This window comes from Tripterygium wilfordii, chromosome 14 (genome assembly GCF_013401445.1).
Source record: "Tripterygium wilfordii isolate XIE 37 chromosome 14, ASM1340144v1, whole genome shotgun sequence".
Classification (NCBI taxonomy): Eukaryota; Viridiplantae; Streptophyta; class Magnoliopsida; order Celastrales; family Celastraceae; genus Tripterygium; species Tripterygium wilfordii.
In genome coordinates this window covers 5,169,393-5,188,461 of record NC_052245.1, presented here as the reverse complement: position 1 = coordinate 5,188,461, position 19,069 = coordinate 5,169,393, and the positions used below count along the sequence as shown (strand labels likewise).

General features: G+C 36.1%; 2 protein-coding genes across 3 annotated transcripts; one reads left to right on the top strand and one right to left on the bottom strand.

Annotated features, from left to right (window-relative positions):
* The first annotated feature begins 9,375 nt into the window (after positions 1 to 9,375).
* On the top strand, positions 9,376 to 15,993 carry LOC120015740 (U3 snoRNP-associated protein-like EMB2271). Of its 2 annotated transcripts, none has more exons than XM_038868288.1 (8): positions 9,376 to 9,577; positions 9,673 to 10,115; positions 10,581 to 10,923; positions 11,275 to 11,499; positions 12,420 to 12,648; positions 13,103 to 13,281; positions 14,296 to 14,361; positions 15,489 to 15,993. In XM_038868288.1, exons 2-8 carry the CDS (start codon positions 9,682 to 9,684, stop codon positions 15,564 to 15,566), a joined length of 1,554 nt encoding a protein of 517 aa, XP_038724216.1. In that variant the 5' UTR covers positions 9,376 to 9,577; positions 9,673 to 9,681; the 3' UTR covers positions 15,567 to 15,993. The 2 variants fall into 2 exon arrangements, with proteins under 2 accessions (XP_038724216.1, XP_038724215.1); XM_038868287.1 differs by having other exon boundaries at positions 9,378 to 9,577; positions 9,665 to 10,115.
* Positions 15,994 to 16,333: 340 nt separating this feature from the next.
* On the bottom strand, positions 16,334 to 18,690 carry LOC120015590 (auxin transporter-like protein 2). Its single transcript, XM_038868077.1, has 8 exons — positions 18,535 to 18,690; positions 18,267 to 18,452; positions 18,054 to 18,166; positions 17,769 to 17,952; positions 17,578 to 17,675; positions 17,227 to 17,434; positions 16,879 to 17,136; positions 16,334 to 16,726 (listed from the first exon to the last, which is right to left on the bottom strand). Exons 1-8 carry the CDS (start codon positions 18,688 to 18,690, stop codon positions 16,502 to 16,504), a joined length of 1,428 nt encoding a protein of 475 aa, XP_038724005.1. The 3' UTR covers positions 16,334 to 16,501.
* Positions 18,691 to 19,069: the final 379 nt, after the last annotated feature.

Here is a 19,069-nt window from a genome sequence, read left to right as displayed (position 1 = left end):
ACCGAACCGATTGGTTTTTGTCTTTTTAATTAAAACCGAATCTTTGGTCGGTTGTTAATTGTTATATAAAACCGAAAGTTTAAAACCGAACCGACCGAAATAAATTATATATATTTTATAAATATTATAATTTATATATATAGTTAAATAGTTAACTTATACTAAATATAATTTATTTATACATTACTCCATTTAGTATATATCAATAGGTTCTTCGGATTCTAAAAATAATTTCAAGATGTTATGTAGTCAAGGATTCTTCGGATTCTAAAACTCATGTTTCGACTAGAGTAATGGGAATTGTTGGGTATGTTACGCTTACATTTTACTTTATCTAAAAATAATTCCAAGGATGTTATGTCCTCAAATTGTGTAATAATTAGAAATAGTACTAGGGCCGATATTTTTTCCCCTTAAAATTTGGGATTTTTGTAGATGCAAACCTTTAGTTTTATCTGAACTTCTCTGTCTTGTGAAGTTCTGGGATTTGGGATTCTTGTAATTGCAAACTGAAAAAACCGACAAAACCTGATTGATAGTGATGAACAAAACCATAAAATAACCGATGGTCGTGTTTCTATATCTAAGAAACTGAATTTTCAGGTGGTTTGAAAATCGACGATGCTATTCTCACCCCCTTCTTTTACTTATTTCACCCCCTCATGAATTGACGTGAAATGACGCTTGCCCTCCTACTCTATTAAATCTAGTGGAATTTTATCGGCCCAATTGTTGTTGCGAATGTGGAGGGTACTAGAGCCTTGTTAACGTGCACGGCATGCGCATATATATCCCGTACACACTACACAATGCCATCATTGTTTGCTAAAGCGAGGAAATAAGCGTCCACTTTTGACAGGTTGCTTTGCTTCTTTTTTTTTTTTAAATGATTTTTAGGAGATAAATCAATTAAAAATCGATTAATTGTGTTATAATTGTTGTAAGAGCCATGCAACATTAATTTCAGTATGCTTAAAAGGTTTAAATTTTTATAATTGTTATTGTCTTTTTTTAGTATAATAATTTTTTTTATACATATATATGTTTTAATGCATTCACTGATTTTCATTGGTTTCACTTATAGGCTGACTCTCTTTTTCAAATATTCAACTAAAATATAGACAAATAACATTTCAATACTCAAACAAATTATGTAAATTACAACATCGTGATTTCAGGAAGAAATATAGAACGTCTACACTTAATAAATTCTTCTGGTTGTTATGTATATGACGTGACCTATGCAGCTGCGTAATTGTGTATATTGCAAGTTTGTGCGCATATGACAGTCCATTACTCGTACGAAGTTTACATCTGCAAGAGTATATGTCTTCTCCAACAACTTTAGACCATTCAAATTCCAACCAAATCAGATTCAACGCATCCATTGAGACAAAACCCCGTAATTCTCGGAATAGGCATGTTTTGAATCGATGTTGGATAATATTTTTGTTTTTCTCCAAACTAGCTTTTATTGCTGTGAACTGACCTTGGATGAGTTGATGAATAGACGATACTGCTGACTCCAAGTCTGATTGAGAGTGCCTTTGTAACGGCCCATACTCCAAGCCGGGCCCGTGGGCCGCTATCCCCAACCCCTCTCCTTTTCCCCAGGCGGGTTGTTGATGGTGAGACTCGACCCCTCGATCTCACACACCCTTTAACACAGGGCGAAAGGCACCATATGCTACCAGCTATGCCATCAGCTAAGCCATGGCTTAGCTGGTAGCATATGGTGCCTTTGGCCCTGTGTTAAAGGGTGTGTGAGATCGGGGGGTCGAGTCTCACCATCAACAACCCGCCTGGGGAAAAGGAGAGGGGTTGGGGGTAGCGGCCCATGGGCCCGGCTTGGAGTATGGGCCGTTACAGCCTTTCATAGAGTGGTTAAATTAATTTTCAACGCTAATAAAAAGTTGTGGAGAAAAAAATTGAGCTTAAATTTGTGTAGTATGTTGGGTTCATTTTGATAGAGCGAAAAGATTTATTTTCAATGCTAGCAGAAAATATGTGGAAAAAATTGAGCTTAATTTAATATTAAATTTAATCTAATAAAAATAATTTTTATTTAAATTAATTTTTGGTATAAATTATTAAATATTTTTATATCAAAATTAAAATAATTATCTTAAAGTACTAATAATATGATTTATTAATAAAATATAAATTATTTTTTAAGTCAAATTATTAAAAAAATGTTAAGTAAAATAATAATATATATTAAATTAATAAAATAGTTAAGTAAATAAATGCTAAAACGAATAATAAATAAAATAGCCCACTGATTTTCGAGTGGCCTAGTAGCGAGACAAAATCCCATGCAAACACACGCAAACACACACACACATATACATATATATATATATTGACAACACCAAATATCATGCAATAATGAATTCTTAATCCAAAAACAAATATTTAAGATACATATTAAAATTTTCACAATTGGAATCAATTCTCAATCATTTAAAAAAAATTTATGAAATTCTCGCCAAATCCACGTGGGTTTTGAATTGAAATCAGAAACTTCAATCAGCCCACGCACCCTAAATAAAATTAAATTATATTTTCTCCCAAATAAACTAGATTAGAAGATAATATTACAAGTTTGATGCATGAATGCTAAACACAGATTAGTTTGCATATTATTTCAAAGACTAGAAAATGAGTTGTCCAAGAGACTCAATAACCACTAACCCAATTTCTAGCTTTATCCATTACCTATTCATTAACCTTAGATCTACCAGGTTACACGTTGAATCATCCTATTACTTTGCAAATCATGTGACTAGAGGCTTTCTTTAATTTGTTCACTGGATAATTATTTTAACCGGATTGAAAAGAGCCTGAAACAATTATTTCAAAGCATCTGATCCTCGTTCAAAATCATAGATATTTCGTTGAAATGATTCAACCAAGACTGCACTCTGCATCAATCGAGATTGTACGACCCCCCCATCAACTCAAAGTAGTCAAGAGAAATGGAGATGAACCTAAAGCATAGTATTAGATAACCCTAATTGTCCATGGGGCCTTTTATGGTGAAAGAGTAATGGAGATGGACCTAAAGCATAGTATTAGATAACCATAATTGTCCATCTGAGCTTTTATACTAAGTTAATTACATAAATGATAAATATAAGCTGACAGAACAGTGTTGTACTGTTGTTTATATATGTACGCTGACATAAACAATGTTGTTGGCTTTTAATAATTTATCTCCTCACTGTCTATATATTGTTTTTTTTTTAAAAATGTTTTTAGGGGAAGGGATGTTCTAGGTTCAGACCCAGAAACCTAAGGTCACTTTTTCTGATTGAATGACCAGATCTTGGCTTTTGGTACTGACTTGGTTTTATACTCTTTTTTCTTCACAACTGAGAACCTTTGTTTCTTGTGTCCTGTAACTGCTATACACTTATATAGTGAAGAAAAAGCAACTTTGGACTTCAAGGAAAAGTTAAGATGGACTCAACTACTGAGGGCACTTGTAATGATTTATTGTGTAATGGGGATAATAATCTGTATTGGGAAACATGTTTTGTTGATGTGCATAGGAATGGAAATGTATTGTTTCTTGTCATTGTGCAATGATGTTAATAGATGTTGGCTTGAGTTAGTTAATTTTGATGACGAATATTTGAATAACATACAACAATATATATACTTTTCAACATGATTTTCTATTAAATTACATTAACCATCAACACTTATTTTAATTAATAAAATTTTACACTAAGTAAATACAATATTTTTTTTAAAAAAAACAAATTATAAATGATGGACGAAAATATATCATGGTCACATATGCAATTGTCTTTCTTGTATACATGCCTCCTTTGCCTATAAATATCCTAAACACTCAACATTTTGAGCAGAGACAAATCAAATCCCCATTCTACTTCAACAAAAATCCATTTATTAAAGTAATCAATAGATAACAATGTCTGGAGATTCTTCTCAGAAAATGTGGAATTTGTTTCGTCAAAGAGCCAACATTGTTGAGGAGGGGTCGAGTGATGATTCAAAGAGCAACGAGCGAGGACCCCCAGTTGCAACACTCAAGCAGCGTTGACGCTAATTTTGCAGACGGGGACTGTTAAAATTGAGATGAGATAGGGTTTTTTTTCTTTGTAGTTGGTGTTGAGAATGGGCCCACACCAATCAGGCCATTTGATGCCCCAACAAAAGTCTTTGGTCTCCAACTTTGTCCAATAATTTTGATTGCCAAAAAGTCCACCATTGTATGAATTGCATCTCTCCATTTCCCATTAGAGATCCATTTAAACCATCCATGATTGTCTAAAAGTCTACCGTTGCAAGTGCCCTCAAGCAGCATTCATGTTGGGGATTTTTTTTTTCTACAATAACATTTTGTAAATTTTAAATACAAAAATAACATCCTTTTTAAAAAAAATTACCAATATATTAGCGCATTTAAAGTTGAAGTTTCAATCTATAAATGTTCTTGTTTTTAAAATTAGTTTTAATATATTTATCTTAAAATTTATCATGAGATAGATGTTCAAATTAGCATTATCTTTATGATAGAATTTTTTATTTTACTAAATAATCAGAGCTTTTATTATGTTGACTGTTTTTTTTTAAAAAAAATTTCTTAACATTTTATCAGAGACAAAGAAGGAACTGAATAAAAAAAAATGTAAAAATTTTCAATCTTATCTAATTGATAGTTATAATATTAGTTATTTAAAGAATTTCGGTTGAAATGCCATTTAGGTAAAAAAAAAATTATGTTATTTTGGTTTTGAAAATTATCAAAAGTGTTATTATGAAAAAAAAACCTCCACATTGGGCCACTTCTCGAAGGATTTTAGGTACTGTTTTCCGTGAACAATTTTAAACTCAAAAGGAGAAGAAGATAAAAGGATTGGAAAAAGAATTAGCTTTCCTTTTGACATTGATGGTTTACAGGGATGTTCTTCACAAGACATAAAGAAACATAAAAGTGTGATTTTGTTTCTCTACCGATAGTAATAGCAAAACCAGTTATGTAAAAGAAGTTCAGAACTGTCGGATTGGATTGAGGGGGAAACTGGTACATGTGCACAAGGGATGGAGCCAGGAATGGATTTTGGGTTGTTAAAAGTTGACAGAGGTCTGAGGCAACGCCTTTGAATTTTTTTTTAAAGACTAGTATTTACAAAATTATAGAGTAAGAGGAGCATCAAGCTGAAGTAACTTCGAATTTATTCATTCAACTTAGTAACAAATAATTTTGTACAAGGGTGTATATATATATATATATATATATATATATATATATATATATATATATATATATATATATATGATTTGCTGTTGAAAACAATGAGACAAGTATAATCATGATAAAAAAGAAATGACCTTGTAAAAGAACAATATAATTCTAATATAGTTCACTTAAATATTCATATATATATATATTTTTTAATAAATATTCATATATATTGGGCTATTGTTAAAAGACCCACAATAGAATATTAAGTCCAATGAAGTTCAAGAAGCCCAATGAAGTCCAAGACCAAGTTGAAAGGAGAGAGCCCAAATGACTAGACATTTTGTAAACCTAAACTAATTCAAAATCAGATAAGATGATATCAGTTATAGAACCCTATAAGTATATATTTTTTGTCACAAAAAAATTGGGAGAGCTTGCCCAAACCATAGCCCTGTGTAAAAGTATACTATTGATAGAAGGCGGATAGGGTTTAGGATAGCGATAAGATAGCATAACTGAGATCGTTTTTGGAAGAACTTCGTCTGAAAAGCAGCTGGTTGAAGGGTGGAAAGTCAAAAGGGCAATAAACTTTATAAAAGGGATATATTATTTATTACGTTATATGGGCAAAGTGTTTTTCACTGACCAGCGGGGCCAAGTCTCTCTCACTAGATCGGATAGTTTGACCAGTCAATCAATAGGTAAAGACATAGTAAGGGGAAGCATGATAAACTAAATCTTCAGCAGCTTCGGAAGACTTCTCCGGTCTATAGGCATTACTAGTCCTTATGGACTTCTGGCTAACTAAAACAATAAACATTACCTTCCCCTGCCCGCAACCTCTTGAATCAAGGATAGTGGGGCCCCGCTAAACGAACCTTTCTTCCCTCTCCAGATCTGTGGGGCATATCGATTAGGCTGGCTTGGGCCTACTTGGGGTTACACGATCGAAGACATCAACTGAGGAAAGAAAAATTCTTCCTTTCGACTGGAAAGCTGTTAACAAGCAGCAACCAATTCATGTCGCTTGACCACTAGGTGAATGGTCTGGGACAGTCGATCATTGGCTTAATTGCCTCGGTTTTGGGACTCTAGTATCAAAAATTCCCGGTATTTCGTGTCACATTTTTATTGAAGGAGAGCGGCTCGATCGACAAAAAAGAAGAGTAGCCCCCCTAGAACCTGGCAAAGTCACTATCAATGAATTCCCGAGCAATTCTCAACCAACATATGCGATTCATTCCCGTAAAGATTAGAACACACAGAAGACTCCTTACCGCCCTATTTGACTAAGGGGGGAGCGGGATGAGTGATACATCCAATGAATCATTATTTCTCTAACCCTAGCATTAGTGGTATGTCGAAGCTACCACCTTTAAGGTCGTGCTTCCCATCCATAATGTTCGAGTTGAATGGGTTTTCCCTTCTTCTTGAGCAAATACATGCATATGTCTGAAAATAGCATATTTCCTTTAGCTTTTTCATGCATACGATAACTAGTTATTTTGGTTTTCTATTAACGGCTTTAACTAGGCACTCACCCCCTATCTAGTTCCCCCATGTTGGTAAGCCCTGAACTAATGTATTCCAAGTCCGAGCCAAGGTGATCAATTGTTGAATAAAAATGCGATTGAAAATTTCTTCTTGATATAATTGGCATGCTTAGTGTGTGACTCGTTGATTTTTTATTTTTAGGGTTCAAATAAAAAGAGGGTACAGGCTGAAAGACAGTGCCTAATGTAAGGATCCCTAAGGATGCGTTGTATCCTAAGTCTCATTCGAAACCGATTAAGTCAGCTTTCTTAGCTCTAACTTATGAGCTTGCTGCTTATGGATCAATGCTGAGATTGGTTTACATGATCTGCTCGAAACTCGAGATTTCTTATTTTCTTATAGCACCTTGCTAAGCATCCATTTCAGTTCCATAGCCATAGCCTTGTGTAGTTCCAGCTGATCCAGTCGATTCATAAGTTTCAAGCCCCTTTTTTTTCAAGATAATACACCTTTCACTCATTGAAATTTTCAATTTCAATAAGCTAACAATTGAATTTGAGTTGGGTTCGACTGAAGAGTACCAACAAAATAGAGTGTCAACTCCTTTGTTTTTCTTGATTGTTATGAGTTTCCTCCCTTATTTCTTAGTAAAGCATAACATTATCTCCTTCTATCTTTCATTCTTTCATCCCAGTCTCGAAATAGGCTGTGTCGAGACTGCTATTATTGCTTTCGGGCCCCAGCCAGTCTCCCTTGTGTGGGAGGGGTAAAGCTTGGAGACAACTTATTCTTCCTAAGACTAAGACCGGCTTGCAGAGCTGAGACATGCTGTTGTTGAGTGGCAGCAAATGAGAAAGACATATAGTTTGATTTGATTCGAAAACTATGAATTTCTATATATATTATATATTCTATTAGATATCCAATTTATCAAAAAATTCAATTAAAAAAAAGTCAAGTAAAATATATGAAAATGGAAAACTCATTGAGAAGTCGATCATATGTTTTCTCTAGGTCAACCTTGACTACAATATCTTCCCTTTCTTTCCTATCATCTTATTCAAGGTAGTAAGCAAGGCTTCTTGGACAACTATAAGATTCTCATTATCAGAACTCTACCTTAAAGCTACCAGATATGGTATAAAGTCTATGGTAGAAAGCTCCTTTCTATTGGCTCTACTATCTCCCTTAAGATAAGAATGGTAGCATTCTGTAAGGGAAGTTTCACTAGCTTGAGAAGGGTTCACCTCCTTAGAGGAATTTTGGTATAATAGGGTGACGAAGGAATCATAGGTGAACAAGATGAGGAACCACTCGGGTGTTGCTATGGCTCCATTGAAAGGCTCCTTGGTTTTGGGAGTGAGATCGATGCGCATCGCATCCCCTCGCATCAGTTCTCTCCAGATAGACTACAACCTAGTGTAGTCCCCTACATCCGCCCTAGCATGTGCATCGAGTAAAAGAAGTTTAGGGCTGAGTTGCATATGATGTATGCACTTTGAGCACGTTTAGTTACAATAATCGACTCAGTTTGGTCGTAATTGGGAATGAACCAATTTTATCCACTACAACTATCGTAAATGCACGTTTCAATTCAGTTATAAACTTTCTCAAAACAATTTAAATCATGTTTTATGTTCAGAATATATGCCCTACAAATCTACAATCTTCAATTTTGTACTTGCATTTCCTTTTCAATCTTTATTTTGCATCTTATAGTAACGTTGTAAACAAATAATGATTTTGGTGCACTGGATGAGAGTCCACTGCATAATGCACTGAACCTACCCCGATTGGATTTTGTATAGCCCTAAATATTAGGGGTGTCCGTTCGGTTTTTGGCTAGATTTTTAACTGAAACCGAAATTTCTGAATTGATTCGGTTATGATATTTTGGAATTCATAATTGAACCATATATGATCGGATAACCAAACTGAAATAATCATATTTTTCTGATTAGATCGGATCGATTTTTGAAGAAATGGAAGAAGTATGTATAAATCTCAAATAGAAGCAGAAAATAACATATGATCGACTACAACTCCATCTAACAAAGTTCGATAAAAATCCATGATAATGATAATACAATATTATATAATCACAGTTAAAGAAAAATATATGTACAAGACCGAGAGAAATAATACAATCAGAAAAAAGAAAAATAAAACACACATGAAGATGTCTCCCCACTTTCACTTGAGTAGCTACCAATCTTAATTTATGTGAATTTTAAAATGATAAAGCTAGTATGAGTTTCAGTTAATCAATCTTAATTTATTATTTATATAATGATTAGGTTAATTGGTATCTTAATTCATAATTTGTTACAGAGACAAAATTAGAGTTTTACAAATATTACTTGGCCTCCCATGACTTCTAACCACCAATATATTTTTATATAAAAATATAATAACATTATTCGGTTCTATCCGAAATCGTAATCGAAAAAATATCCGATTTTTTTTTTCTAAAATCATAACCGTATTCAAAAAAACTGAATTCGAAAAAACGAATAACCACGGTTCGAATGGGTTATGGACAACCCTAGCCTTAATGTCGGTAAGGTTGGACAATACCGAAAATTCCGTAAACTGGGTTGGGCCGCCCTGCTTGCCAGACCCGGTTGGGCTTTCGGAGTAAATGAGAAAAAAGTTTAAAACATAAAACAAAAAAAACACGCCCATCGCCCTACTCTCCCTGTTCGCTCGAAGCAAGCCCTACCGCCTTTCTTCTCGTATATTATTATTTTCTCTTCGACGGCAGAGTACAGACACCGCGCCACCGCAATTCGGTTCCCAACGCCTCGAAGTAAAGCCTCATCATCTTCGTTGACTACCAATCACGATTTGGCTCTCCATCTCAAGGTACATAACTACTCTCAACTCTCAACTGACTCCACCTGCAATTCCAGCTTCATCACTTCTCCTCACGGTTTTTTTTTGTTATTCTAGTGTTCAACTTATCAGAGATGGCCCTGAAGAACAAAAATTCAAAGAAGAAAGGCTCAGGTCCGAAGGGAAGCGACAAGAAGGGCAAGAGATTCTCTGTGGACAAAAATCCCTTTTTCAGTTCCGAACCCGATAAGAGGCGAAGAATTGATTTCAACGACGGGGACATCGAGTCTGAGGACGACAGTGATATCCTGGGCTCCGACATTGGTGAAGAAGAGAGAGACTTGGCGGCAGATGAGGCGGAGAACGCAGATGAGAAGAGGCATCGCTTGGCAGCAGAGCTGGTAGAGAAGTATCGAGCTGCAGAGAGGAGAAAGAAGGAAGAGGAAGATGAGGACGAGGATGGAAGAGGGACGGAGAAGGAAGGCGAGAGGGATACGCTGGTGGCCCAGATTCTGATGCAGGAGCAGTTGGAGGAGAGTGGCCGTGTTAGGAGAGTCCTTGCTTCCAGGTAATCAAGTTGCTATATTTGTTTTTTGATGAAGTTTTGCGTTTCATATTTGTAGTGTTTTACAAATATTATTAGTTTTTTCCTTTATCCCATTTGTTTGTGGAATCAATTTTGCATCATGCATGTATAGATTGCTATGTTCCTGTTATTGCCTGTTGTAGTGGCATTTGAATTTATGGTCTGGAATGACTGTCTACGTTACCAATTCATTAGTTATAATATTTTATGTTGGAGATTGTAGCACATTTGTGCTTGTCAATCACATCAATCACTACTTGAACATTTCTACATTTTTGTTTCCGTGTTTTAGTATTTTGGTAAAGGATGGTTTTTTGCTATGTTGCTGGAAGCTTATTAAGCTATTCTGTAAAAGCTAGTTTAATGAAATGTCATGAACCATCATGGCCCATCTACCCAATCTCTTCTTATGTACTGTATCTATCCTAACTTAGTTATGTTACTTAGGGTTCAGCAACCTGAAGCTGTTGATGAATTTCGGGTCCTGGTAAAGCACAGGCAATCTGTCACCGCTGTAGCTCTATCTGAGGATGATTCAAAGGGCTTTTCAGCTTCCAAAGATGGAATTATTATGCACTGGGACATAAACAGTGGCAAACATGAAAAGTTTCAATGGCCAAGTGAGGAACTGCTGAAGTCGCATGGGGCCAAGGAGCTGCAAGGTCAAGCAAAAAAAAGAAGCAAACACATTCTATCATTGGCTGTCAGTTCTGATGGTCGGTATTTAGCAACTGGAGGATTGGACAGACATGTTCATCTGTGGGACACCCGTACAAGAGATCATATTCAGGTACTTTATATATATTTGTTGTATGCTATTAGGTGGTCCTAAAATCTAGTTTTGTGTTAAGCAATAGCAATTGAGTTTGTAAAGCTGAGGAGCCAGGAATATGGATTTCTTAGGTATCAAAGGGATGGTTCACTCATAGAGCTTTCATTGGATTTGATATGCGATCTTGTAGCTTGGAAATATGATGATAATTCTGCAACATGTTGGCTGCACCATGGCACCCTCTCTAGAGTAGAGGCTCCGTATTGAATGACACTGTTGAGTCATGAGTGGTTCACCTTCTATTATATTAAGTTTCTATCTTTTTAATTTCATATACTGTTGGGCCAGCACCTGAAGTTTGTTCTGCAGGCTTTTCCAGGTCACAGAGGGCCTGTGTCATGTTTGACCTTTAGGCAAGGGACTACGGAACTTTTTTCCGGTTCATTTGATCGTACTATCAAGATATGGAATGCAGAAGATAGAGCATATATAAATTCATTATTTGGTCATCAAAGCGAAGTATTATCAATTGATTGCCTACGTAAAGAACGGGTGATGACTGTTGGACGTGATAGGACTATGCAGTTGTATAAGGTAAGCAGCACCTTTTATCCTCTTTGGAGTTCTGGATATCTATAATAATGCATGAAAAATAGTTGTTCTTACGATTGTAATAACTTGAGAATCCCCTTTTTTTCCTCTGTTGTTGTTGCGAGCACGATAAAAGTGACATGCTATTGATGTCCATGTTCATTTTATCAACTGCTCATGTCCTCATCTGCATGTAAAATTGTTCTGTGTGGTAAAATTATTAACAATTGAGGAAGATTGATTCAGAATCCAATGGAAAAAAGTAAGGTTGTTGCGCTTTATTTTGGAATAACTTTTCCTAATATTTGCTGAAAGGAATCAAAGCAAGCACACTTGTGGCCGATGCAAGGGGTTGGGGTCAAGGATCATGTTGAGAGTGGGAACCAAGTTCTAGAAGAATTAGCAGCACATTACTGACTTTCTTGTTTCCTTTATTTCTGCCAAATGGTACATATATTCTATTGCAGAAATGGAGGACTACTAGATGATATCTCCCTAATTGTAATACCTATTACAGCTAGGATCAAGGTCTCACCAACATAAATTTCAATATGCCAAAAGTACATGGCCTCCTATCCTTAAAGGAATACAGGCTAACTTTTTTCATCCAAAAGCCCTTTTATTTATCTTTTATTTCTTTTTTCATAATGAAAAAGATGACTAGATGTCTGGATTTTGTTTTTCCTTCCTACGTGCACTGGAGTGGATAACTCCAAGCTTTAATTTCATGTTCTCAAAAGTTTTAACTATCAGCTATGTCCTGTAGCCTGTTTAACAATATTCTCAGAAGGAATTTGTATAATTCAATTTCATCTTTAGAATCTATTTCAGGACCTGCTGTTTTTGTGGAGTACGTTTTTTGATGGATATACAGCCTCTAATTCTGGTGTTATCTTTCACCTCTTTATATATGCGCTGAATAGGTTCCTGAAGAGTCACGGTTGGTTTTCCGAGCTCCCATGGCAAATCTAGAATGTTGTTGCTTTATCAGCAACGATGAATTCTTATCTGGTGCAGATGATGGAAGCATCGAGTTATGGAATGTAGTGCGAAAGAAGCCTGTGAACATCGTAAAAAATGCTCATGCTCTGTCGGATCCCACTGACAATTTTGGTGGTGGCAATAGTCATATAATTGCCAATGGTCATACTGGTGAGTTTATTTAGTATCCAACTTTTATCTCTCTGTATTTTGGAGTAGCCAGGAACAAAATAAATTAAAATGATTTTCATATAAAGCGCAACCACATTGAATTTCATCGAAAATTGCTTCTGTTCAAGCTACTAATCTTGATTTATGGCTAAAATAGAATGGTTTCCACTGCTGTTTTTTAAATATCAGCATGTCCTATCTTTTTTTTCTATTAAAGTCTCTTCTGTTATTTGAAGCAAGGATTCAGTAGTCAGTTAAAAATTTATTTTCTGTTTATTGGTGTTTTTATACCCTTTTGCCAATATCTGCTGTTGCATGCCTATGTTATTGATTTCACAAGAGAGCCAAAAATTAAAAAAGCCACTTGATATTTACAATCTCAAGTTCTTACAGTGATAAGCATCTTCATGCTTGTTTGTATTCTAATTAGAGGATTTTGATTTTTCCCATGCAGAAAATGGTGACCACAATCTTGGAAGCAATATTTGTTCATCAGTATGCTCCTGGGTCAGTTCAGTCACTGTATGCAGAAATAGTGATCTTGCTGCATCAGGAGCTGGTAATGGTTTTGTGCGCTTATGGGCTATTGGAAGTGAAACCAAAGACATTCGTCCGGTATATGACCTTCCACTGGTAAGTTTCAACGCACACAATGCCAGCTTGGCTAACTCTTTCTTTGGATAATTCTCCCTTTGCTGAGTAATAACTATAGGTAAAACTCTAAAGTAAGTTGATTTTCTGAGTAACTAATAATAACCCTAGTACTGTGGTGGCAAACTGGTAGCAAATGTGATTGTGACTGGTTGGTATACTCGCTTAAAGTCAGCTATATCAAGGCTTTCTTTTAGTAGACAAGTTTGGAGATAGGGACCATTTTATTTCATTGAGTACTATAGCTTCAAGATTAACCACTTCCGGGGGAGGATGAGGGGAAAAAGGGACTCTGATTCTCTAATCCATCTTATAGATGGAAGAAACTTCAAGGATTCATGCTTTTACCATCAACTTGCTAGTTGCTGGTTCGAATCCTCCTCCCTGCAAACGAGAAAGAAAACAATTATTGCTTCAAGATTGTCAAAATCAAATTTTAAGTCTACATGGTCTTGGAATTCTTTTTTTTTTTTGCCTATGCCACATAGATGCGGTTCATAAATTTATGGTTGGTCTTGTTTCCAGTTCCATTTTAATTTTACTGCTAAAATTTTCAGTCTCTCTAGGATTAAGTCATTATGAAATTCATAAACAATTTGCGATTAATAGTCATTATGAAATTCGTAAACAGTTTTGGTGCACTTTTATTTTTTCTTAATGTTTCTTATATCGATCCTGCACCGGCAATGGATATGGAAATTATGATCAGAAATAAATTTTATAGGATTTTGTATAAATAGCGTATTATTCAATTGTGGCACTTGTCTGAACATGCTTATATTCAGACCTGTGAAATGCAGTCTACTCAAATCTGATTCATTAGGTTTAGACTTGCATGGGTTTGTCCAAACTTTGGTTGCCGTACTGAATTTCTGGTGTTGTGTGGAGAAACTGGAACATTTTTTTTTTGCACTGTTATTATGATTTTGAGTCTGCAATTTGGTGGGTTATTGCTTCAATTTTCTTTTTGTTTACAAAACCTTTTGTGGGATACAGGTGGGGTTTTCGAATTCCCTGGCTTTTGCAAAATCTGGACAGTTCCTCATTGCTGGAGTTGGAAAGGTAAATTTTTTTGCTTTAGTGTTCCACTTTTAACATAATTTCTCCTCTTGGTTTTATGCTTCTGAATTTGGTGCGAGGAACTGAGCTGAAAAAAAAGTCTTACTTTTTTTGTATTTTAATGTTTATACAATCTTATTTTGAGCATGGTTTTGCTGGACACACTTATGCATGATTTGCTTGTGTTAGCTCAGGAGTTCAACCTACACATTTTGAAGATAGTGAACTGCTCTCAAATATTTAAGAGTGTTAAGTTCATATTTTGGACTTCGAAGAAATAACTTCATGGATTTCTGCGCTAAAGAATGCTCTGCGATTATGTAGCTTGTGCATATCTAATTTAGAATCGACTGATTTAGATAGGCAACTGTACCGTAAAGACCAAAAAATTGAGCGATACTTTTTTGATATTTGAATGCTGGATGGAAGTATAGAGTACAAAACATATCACTGCTGGACTAATAATTTCTTCGTCCCTCTAAAAATATTTGTGTGGTTGTGGTTAATTAATGTCGCAGTAAAAACATAGACCAATATGCCAAAGATGACTTTTTAATGAAGGGTGGTTGAAAGGCTTTCTATCTTACTACTTGGAGAAGCAAGAATTCAAACTTCAGTCATGCACAAATTTTGTTTGGCATGTTTATGTTCTATCCAAAGCTGGAACTTGGAATGTTTTAATAGGTTCCAGTATGTGTTAGAACTTAAGATCGGCGGGTTTGGAGCTTAGGCATTTGGATAGTGTAGATTGTTGAGAAGTATATTATTTTCTCTCTTCCTGTAAGTCATCTGCTGAAAAAGTTAGCAAATAGTGGATGAGTATATTCCTAAAAGTTCTTTTTACAAAACAGATAAAATAATGATAAGGAAATGGTTACTCCAGCCAGGGATGCCACATATTGAATACTGCTGCCCCCATCTTTCAGTTCCTGGCTGGAACCCTTGTTGGGGGGACATTTTGTCCCTGTAATAGTTAAATAGATTTTCTAAATTAACACAGTACCTACTTTGCTGACTATTTATAGACTAATTTGCTTATATAGAGTCTTGTTTATAATATATATATATATATATTGTTCCTATGTGATGTTTCGTGGGTTATCTCAACAAGTGAAATTACTTTGCAACAGGAACCTCGTCTGGGAAGGTGGGGACGTCTTTCTGCCGCCTGCAATGGAGTTGCAGTTCATCCCCTTAAGCTGTCTTAAGATAGAGCAAGTGATTTCTAAATGGTCTTCAATTTTGACTGCACAAGAGACCTGAGTGACAAAATTACTAAAGACTGAAAGAAAAGGAGAAGAAAAAGAAAGATCTTTCCCTAATGCATTTTTGTAGCCACAGAACCATTTTTTTTATATATATTTATTGTTTGCCAGTTTATGCAGTCCGCGTTCATCTGTAAGGGAACGAGCAGATAAGTGTGGCCTCCTAAGAGTTTTGTTCATCTTTTATGCAGGGAATGGACATAAATTAGCATATGACAATCAATTTAGAGCCTCCCTATTTTGCTCATTCCTACGCTGTTTTTGGATGGGGCTAGTCCATTTTTTACCGTAGTGCATCATTGTTGAGCCATGATATTTGAAAAACACTCATGGTTTATAAAAGTTAGTCACCTGTTAATTTTAGTTTTGATTCAAGGCTAAAATGCAGGACTCCTGTACCTCTGCATTTTTTTTTTCTTTCCATCAAACACATCAACCCTTGCCTATTTTGTCGTGGTTTTGTTGTTTCGTTTTTTGTTTCGACAATGGAACTATGAATATTTTGTCTGCAAAGTCTGGATATTTGAATCGCTCCACTCTTTCTCAAAAAATCTTATCCCCAGCCAACTCAGTCACTTCTGATTGAGTATTGTCTTAGTTTAGCTAGCAAAAATTGGCTTATTTTCTCCCCAAACTACTAAGAAACCTTGATGAGCCTCTTGTGCTTTTGGCTTTGTATGACGGGCAAGTAATGGAATGCCAACAACACATCACATGGAAGCGGTGAGTTCATGTGGTAGATTAGGCGGAAAAAGATATTAGTGACATAGAGCACTAAAGTTGACTGATCTATGAATAAAAACAGAGCCAGGCTCACAATACATATAATTTGATATGCTGATGGAGGATTTCTGGGTTCCATTTAGCTGGTCTGAAACTCAGTGGTGTGCTCCTGCTCTTCCTGGTGAAGCCGGCTCGGGTCTTGGGCACTGATAGCATTTGGCAAAGAGTCCAAAAGTGCCAATTTGGTGGGTGAAATTGGTCACACTAGCCCACCCTCCCAATCCAAAGCCAACAATAATCACCCAAACCACAATGACTCCATTCACTATATACATTCCTGTCCAGCTTGGGAGGAAGAATGGAGGCTTTTCTGCTGCATTCTGCAATTTTATAAGAATAGCAGGCATCATAATTCATAAAGCTTGCACTAAATTTGACACTTGATGCATAATGTCACTCGATTAGAGCCAAGCAAGCTAACTATGATTGTCTGTTTGGTAAGCAAGCTGATGATTATGATGGAGCATTTTACCTTTCGAGCAGACGCGGATTTGTAAGTGAACATATGAGCCAAAGCAGGGATGATGTAGACAGTGAATGTGACTAGAAGAGCTCCGACAGCAGAGTTGATCGGTCCAAAAAATGGAAATATAATAGCCAAGAACCAAATAGGTAGCAGAACAGGCAACCTAGTAAGTGCCTTCAGAAATATGCTCTCTGTGTCATGCATATTTATCACTTTCTCCCACACAAAATACAAAGGTGTACTTGCAAATCCAAATGTTATAAACTGCATAATTAATAAACCAGAACAATCAACCATTGCCAATCCAAAAATAATAGGTCATGTTCAATGACAAAACTGTGAAGATCAACTCGCCTGGTGAATGAGCATTAGGATAACTGCAGCATCACGCCAATGATCGCGAGGAAGGAGTGAGAAGGCATTGGAATGGGTGAGGAGTTGATCACCGAAGGCCCAGTACATGGCAACCGACGATGGAATGGTTAAGGTGAATACATAGAGAGTGGCAAGGAGATAAATGTGCTTGAACTTCTGAGGCTTCCACATTGCATGCATAATTTCACTACAAAAGTTGAGTAAACACCACAAGGAGTTTAGATTCAGCATCAGCCAACAGTGAAAAATTCTCATCGACTCTTAAAATCGACAATATCTGATAGCACTCCAAGTACTGCATTTGCTTTGCAAACTCAATTTCAAGCTTACACAGTGACAGCATGTCCACCAAAGGTGTAGAGTATATTAGTGGCTCCAGTGAAATACAAAACCAACTTCTCAGGGCCTGAGTGAGTTACCCCCTCCACCTGCAACAATATTTTCCAATGAAATTAAAAAGAATATTATCCAAATTTTTAATGGTTGACAATCAAAGTCAGGATCTTTTGGCTTAAATTTACCTGGCCATGAACAATGGCAGCAATGGTCAAATACCAAGCAGTGAATGTGGTCATTCCAAGCCCAAGAAAAGACCAAACTCTGTAGTTGTGAAATGAGGGTATGAACACACTAGTAGCACAGCAAGCTCCAAATATATATGTCCATGTCCTCTTGTCCAGATCATCATTTATGTAATATATGTTGCTGTAAATCAAAATTTTGTACAATAAAACATCTGTTAATGTATTAAGCCATATCTCAAAATCGAAATCCTTAATTTTATCGAAAATTGAGGGGAAAAATACCTTGCACAACCTATGAGTTGAATAACTGATCCAAAGAGAAGAAAAGTACAGTTAAATGCCAGTCCAATAACTTTCCAGGTTGGACCCAGTAACCCATCCAGCACTTCAAACCACTGCACATTTTAAAATCATCCCAAAAGAAAAATAATGTATATATAGTTACATACATAGATGCTTATATATACATATAGATGTTGGTCATACGAAGCAAACCTGAATTACATGGTTCTTGAAGTGGACATTTTCTTTCTGCTTCCTAGTTCGGTATTCAATGTAAAGAACACTAATGAGATAAGCAGTCCAGCTTCCCAATAAACCATAAAACACCTGCAATATGATGCCTGAGAGCATACCCATTTGAGAGAATGAGTATGGGAGAGTCAACAGCACTTGAGCAACCTGTAAATGGCAACAGGAATTTCCATATGAATCAAACCCATGTTTGTAACTAAAAGAAAATTTGAAGTTGTTGCTTTGGTACCTGATTTGAGGCACAGCTGAACCAGGCATCATATACAGAACCACCATGCCAGAGAAGGCTTGGGAGGCTAAACTTGGAGTGGTCTTCTCTCTCTTCCTCTGCCTCTCTTTCAAGGCTCCGAATCATGGCCTCCTCTGCTTGTTTCTCTGGTGCCATTGCTGCATAATGAACTGAAGAAAATGTAAGATCTAAGCCAAACCCAATCCCTCAAAAACAGGGGGGGAAAAACCAAACAAAACTGTGTCACCTTCTCTTGTTTGTGGGTTTATATGACAATATGTTACAACCCAGAAACCCAAAAAGGAAAACCAAAATTAGAAAAACACAAGCCAAACACAGAGACCAATAGAGCAAACAATGCAGCTTAAGAAACTGTGGTTGGTAACATTGTATTCGGGTTTTTATAATGTTTCAGAAGAAAGAGGGGGGAAGAATGACTATAAAGAGATCCTATTGACAAATGTGTGACAACCCCACAAACCAGCAGAGGTTCCTTTAACTCCCTTCTTTGGAAGAGGTGCTTATCTCGTTTGAT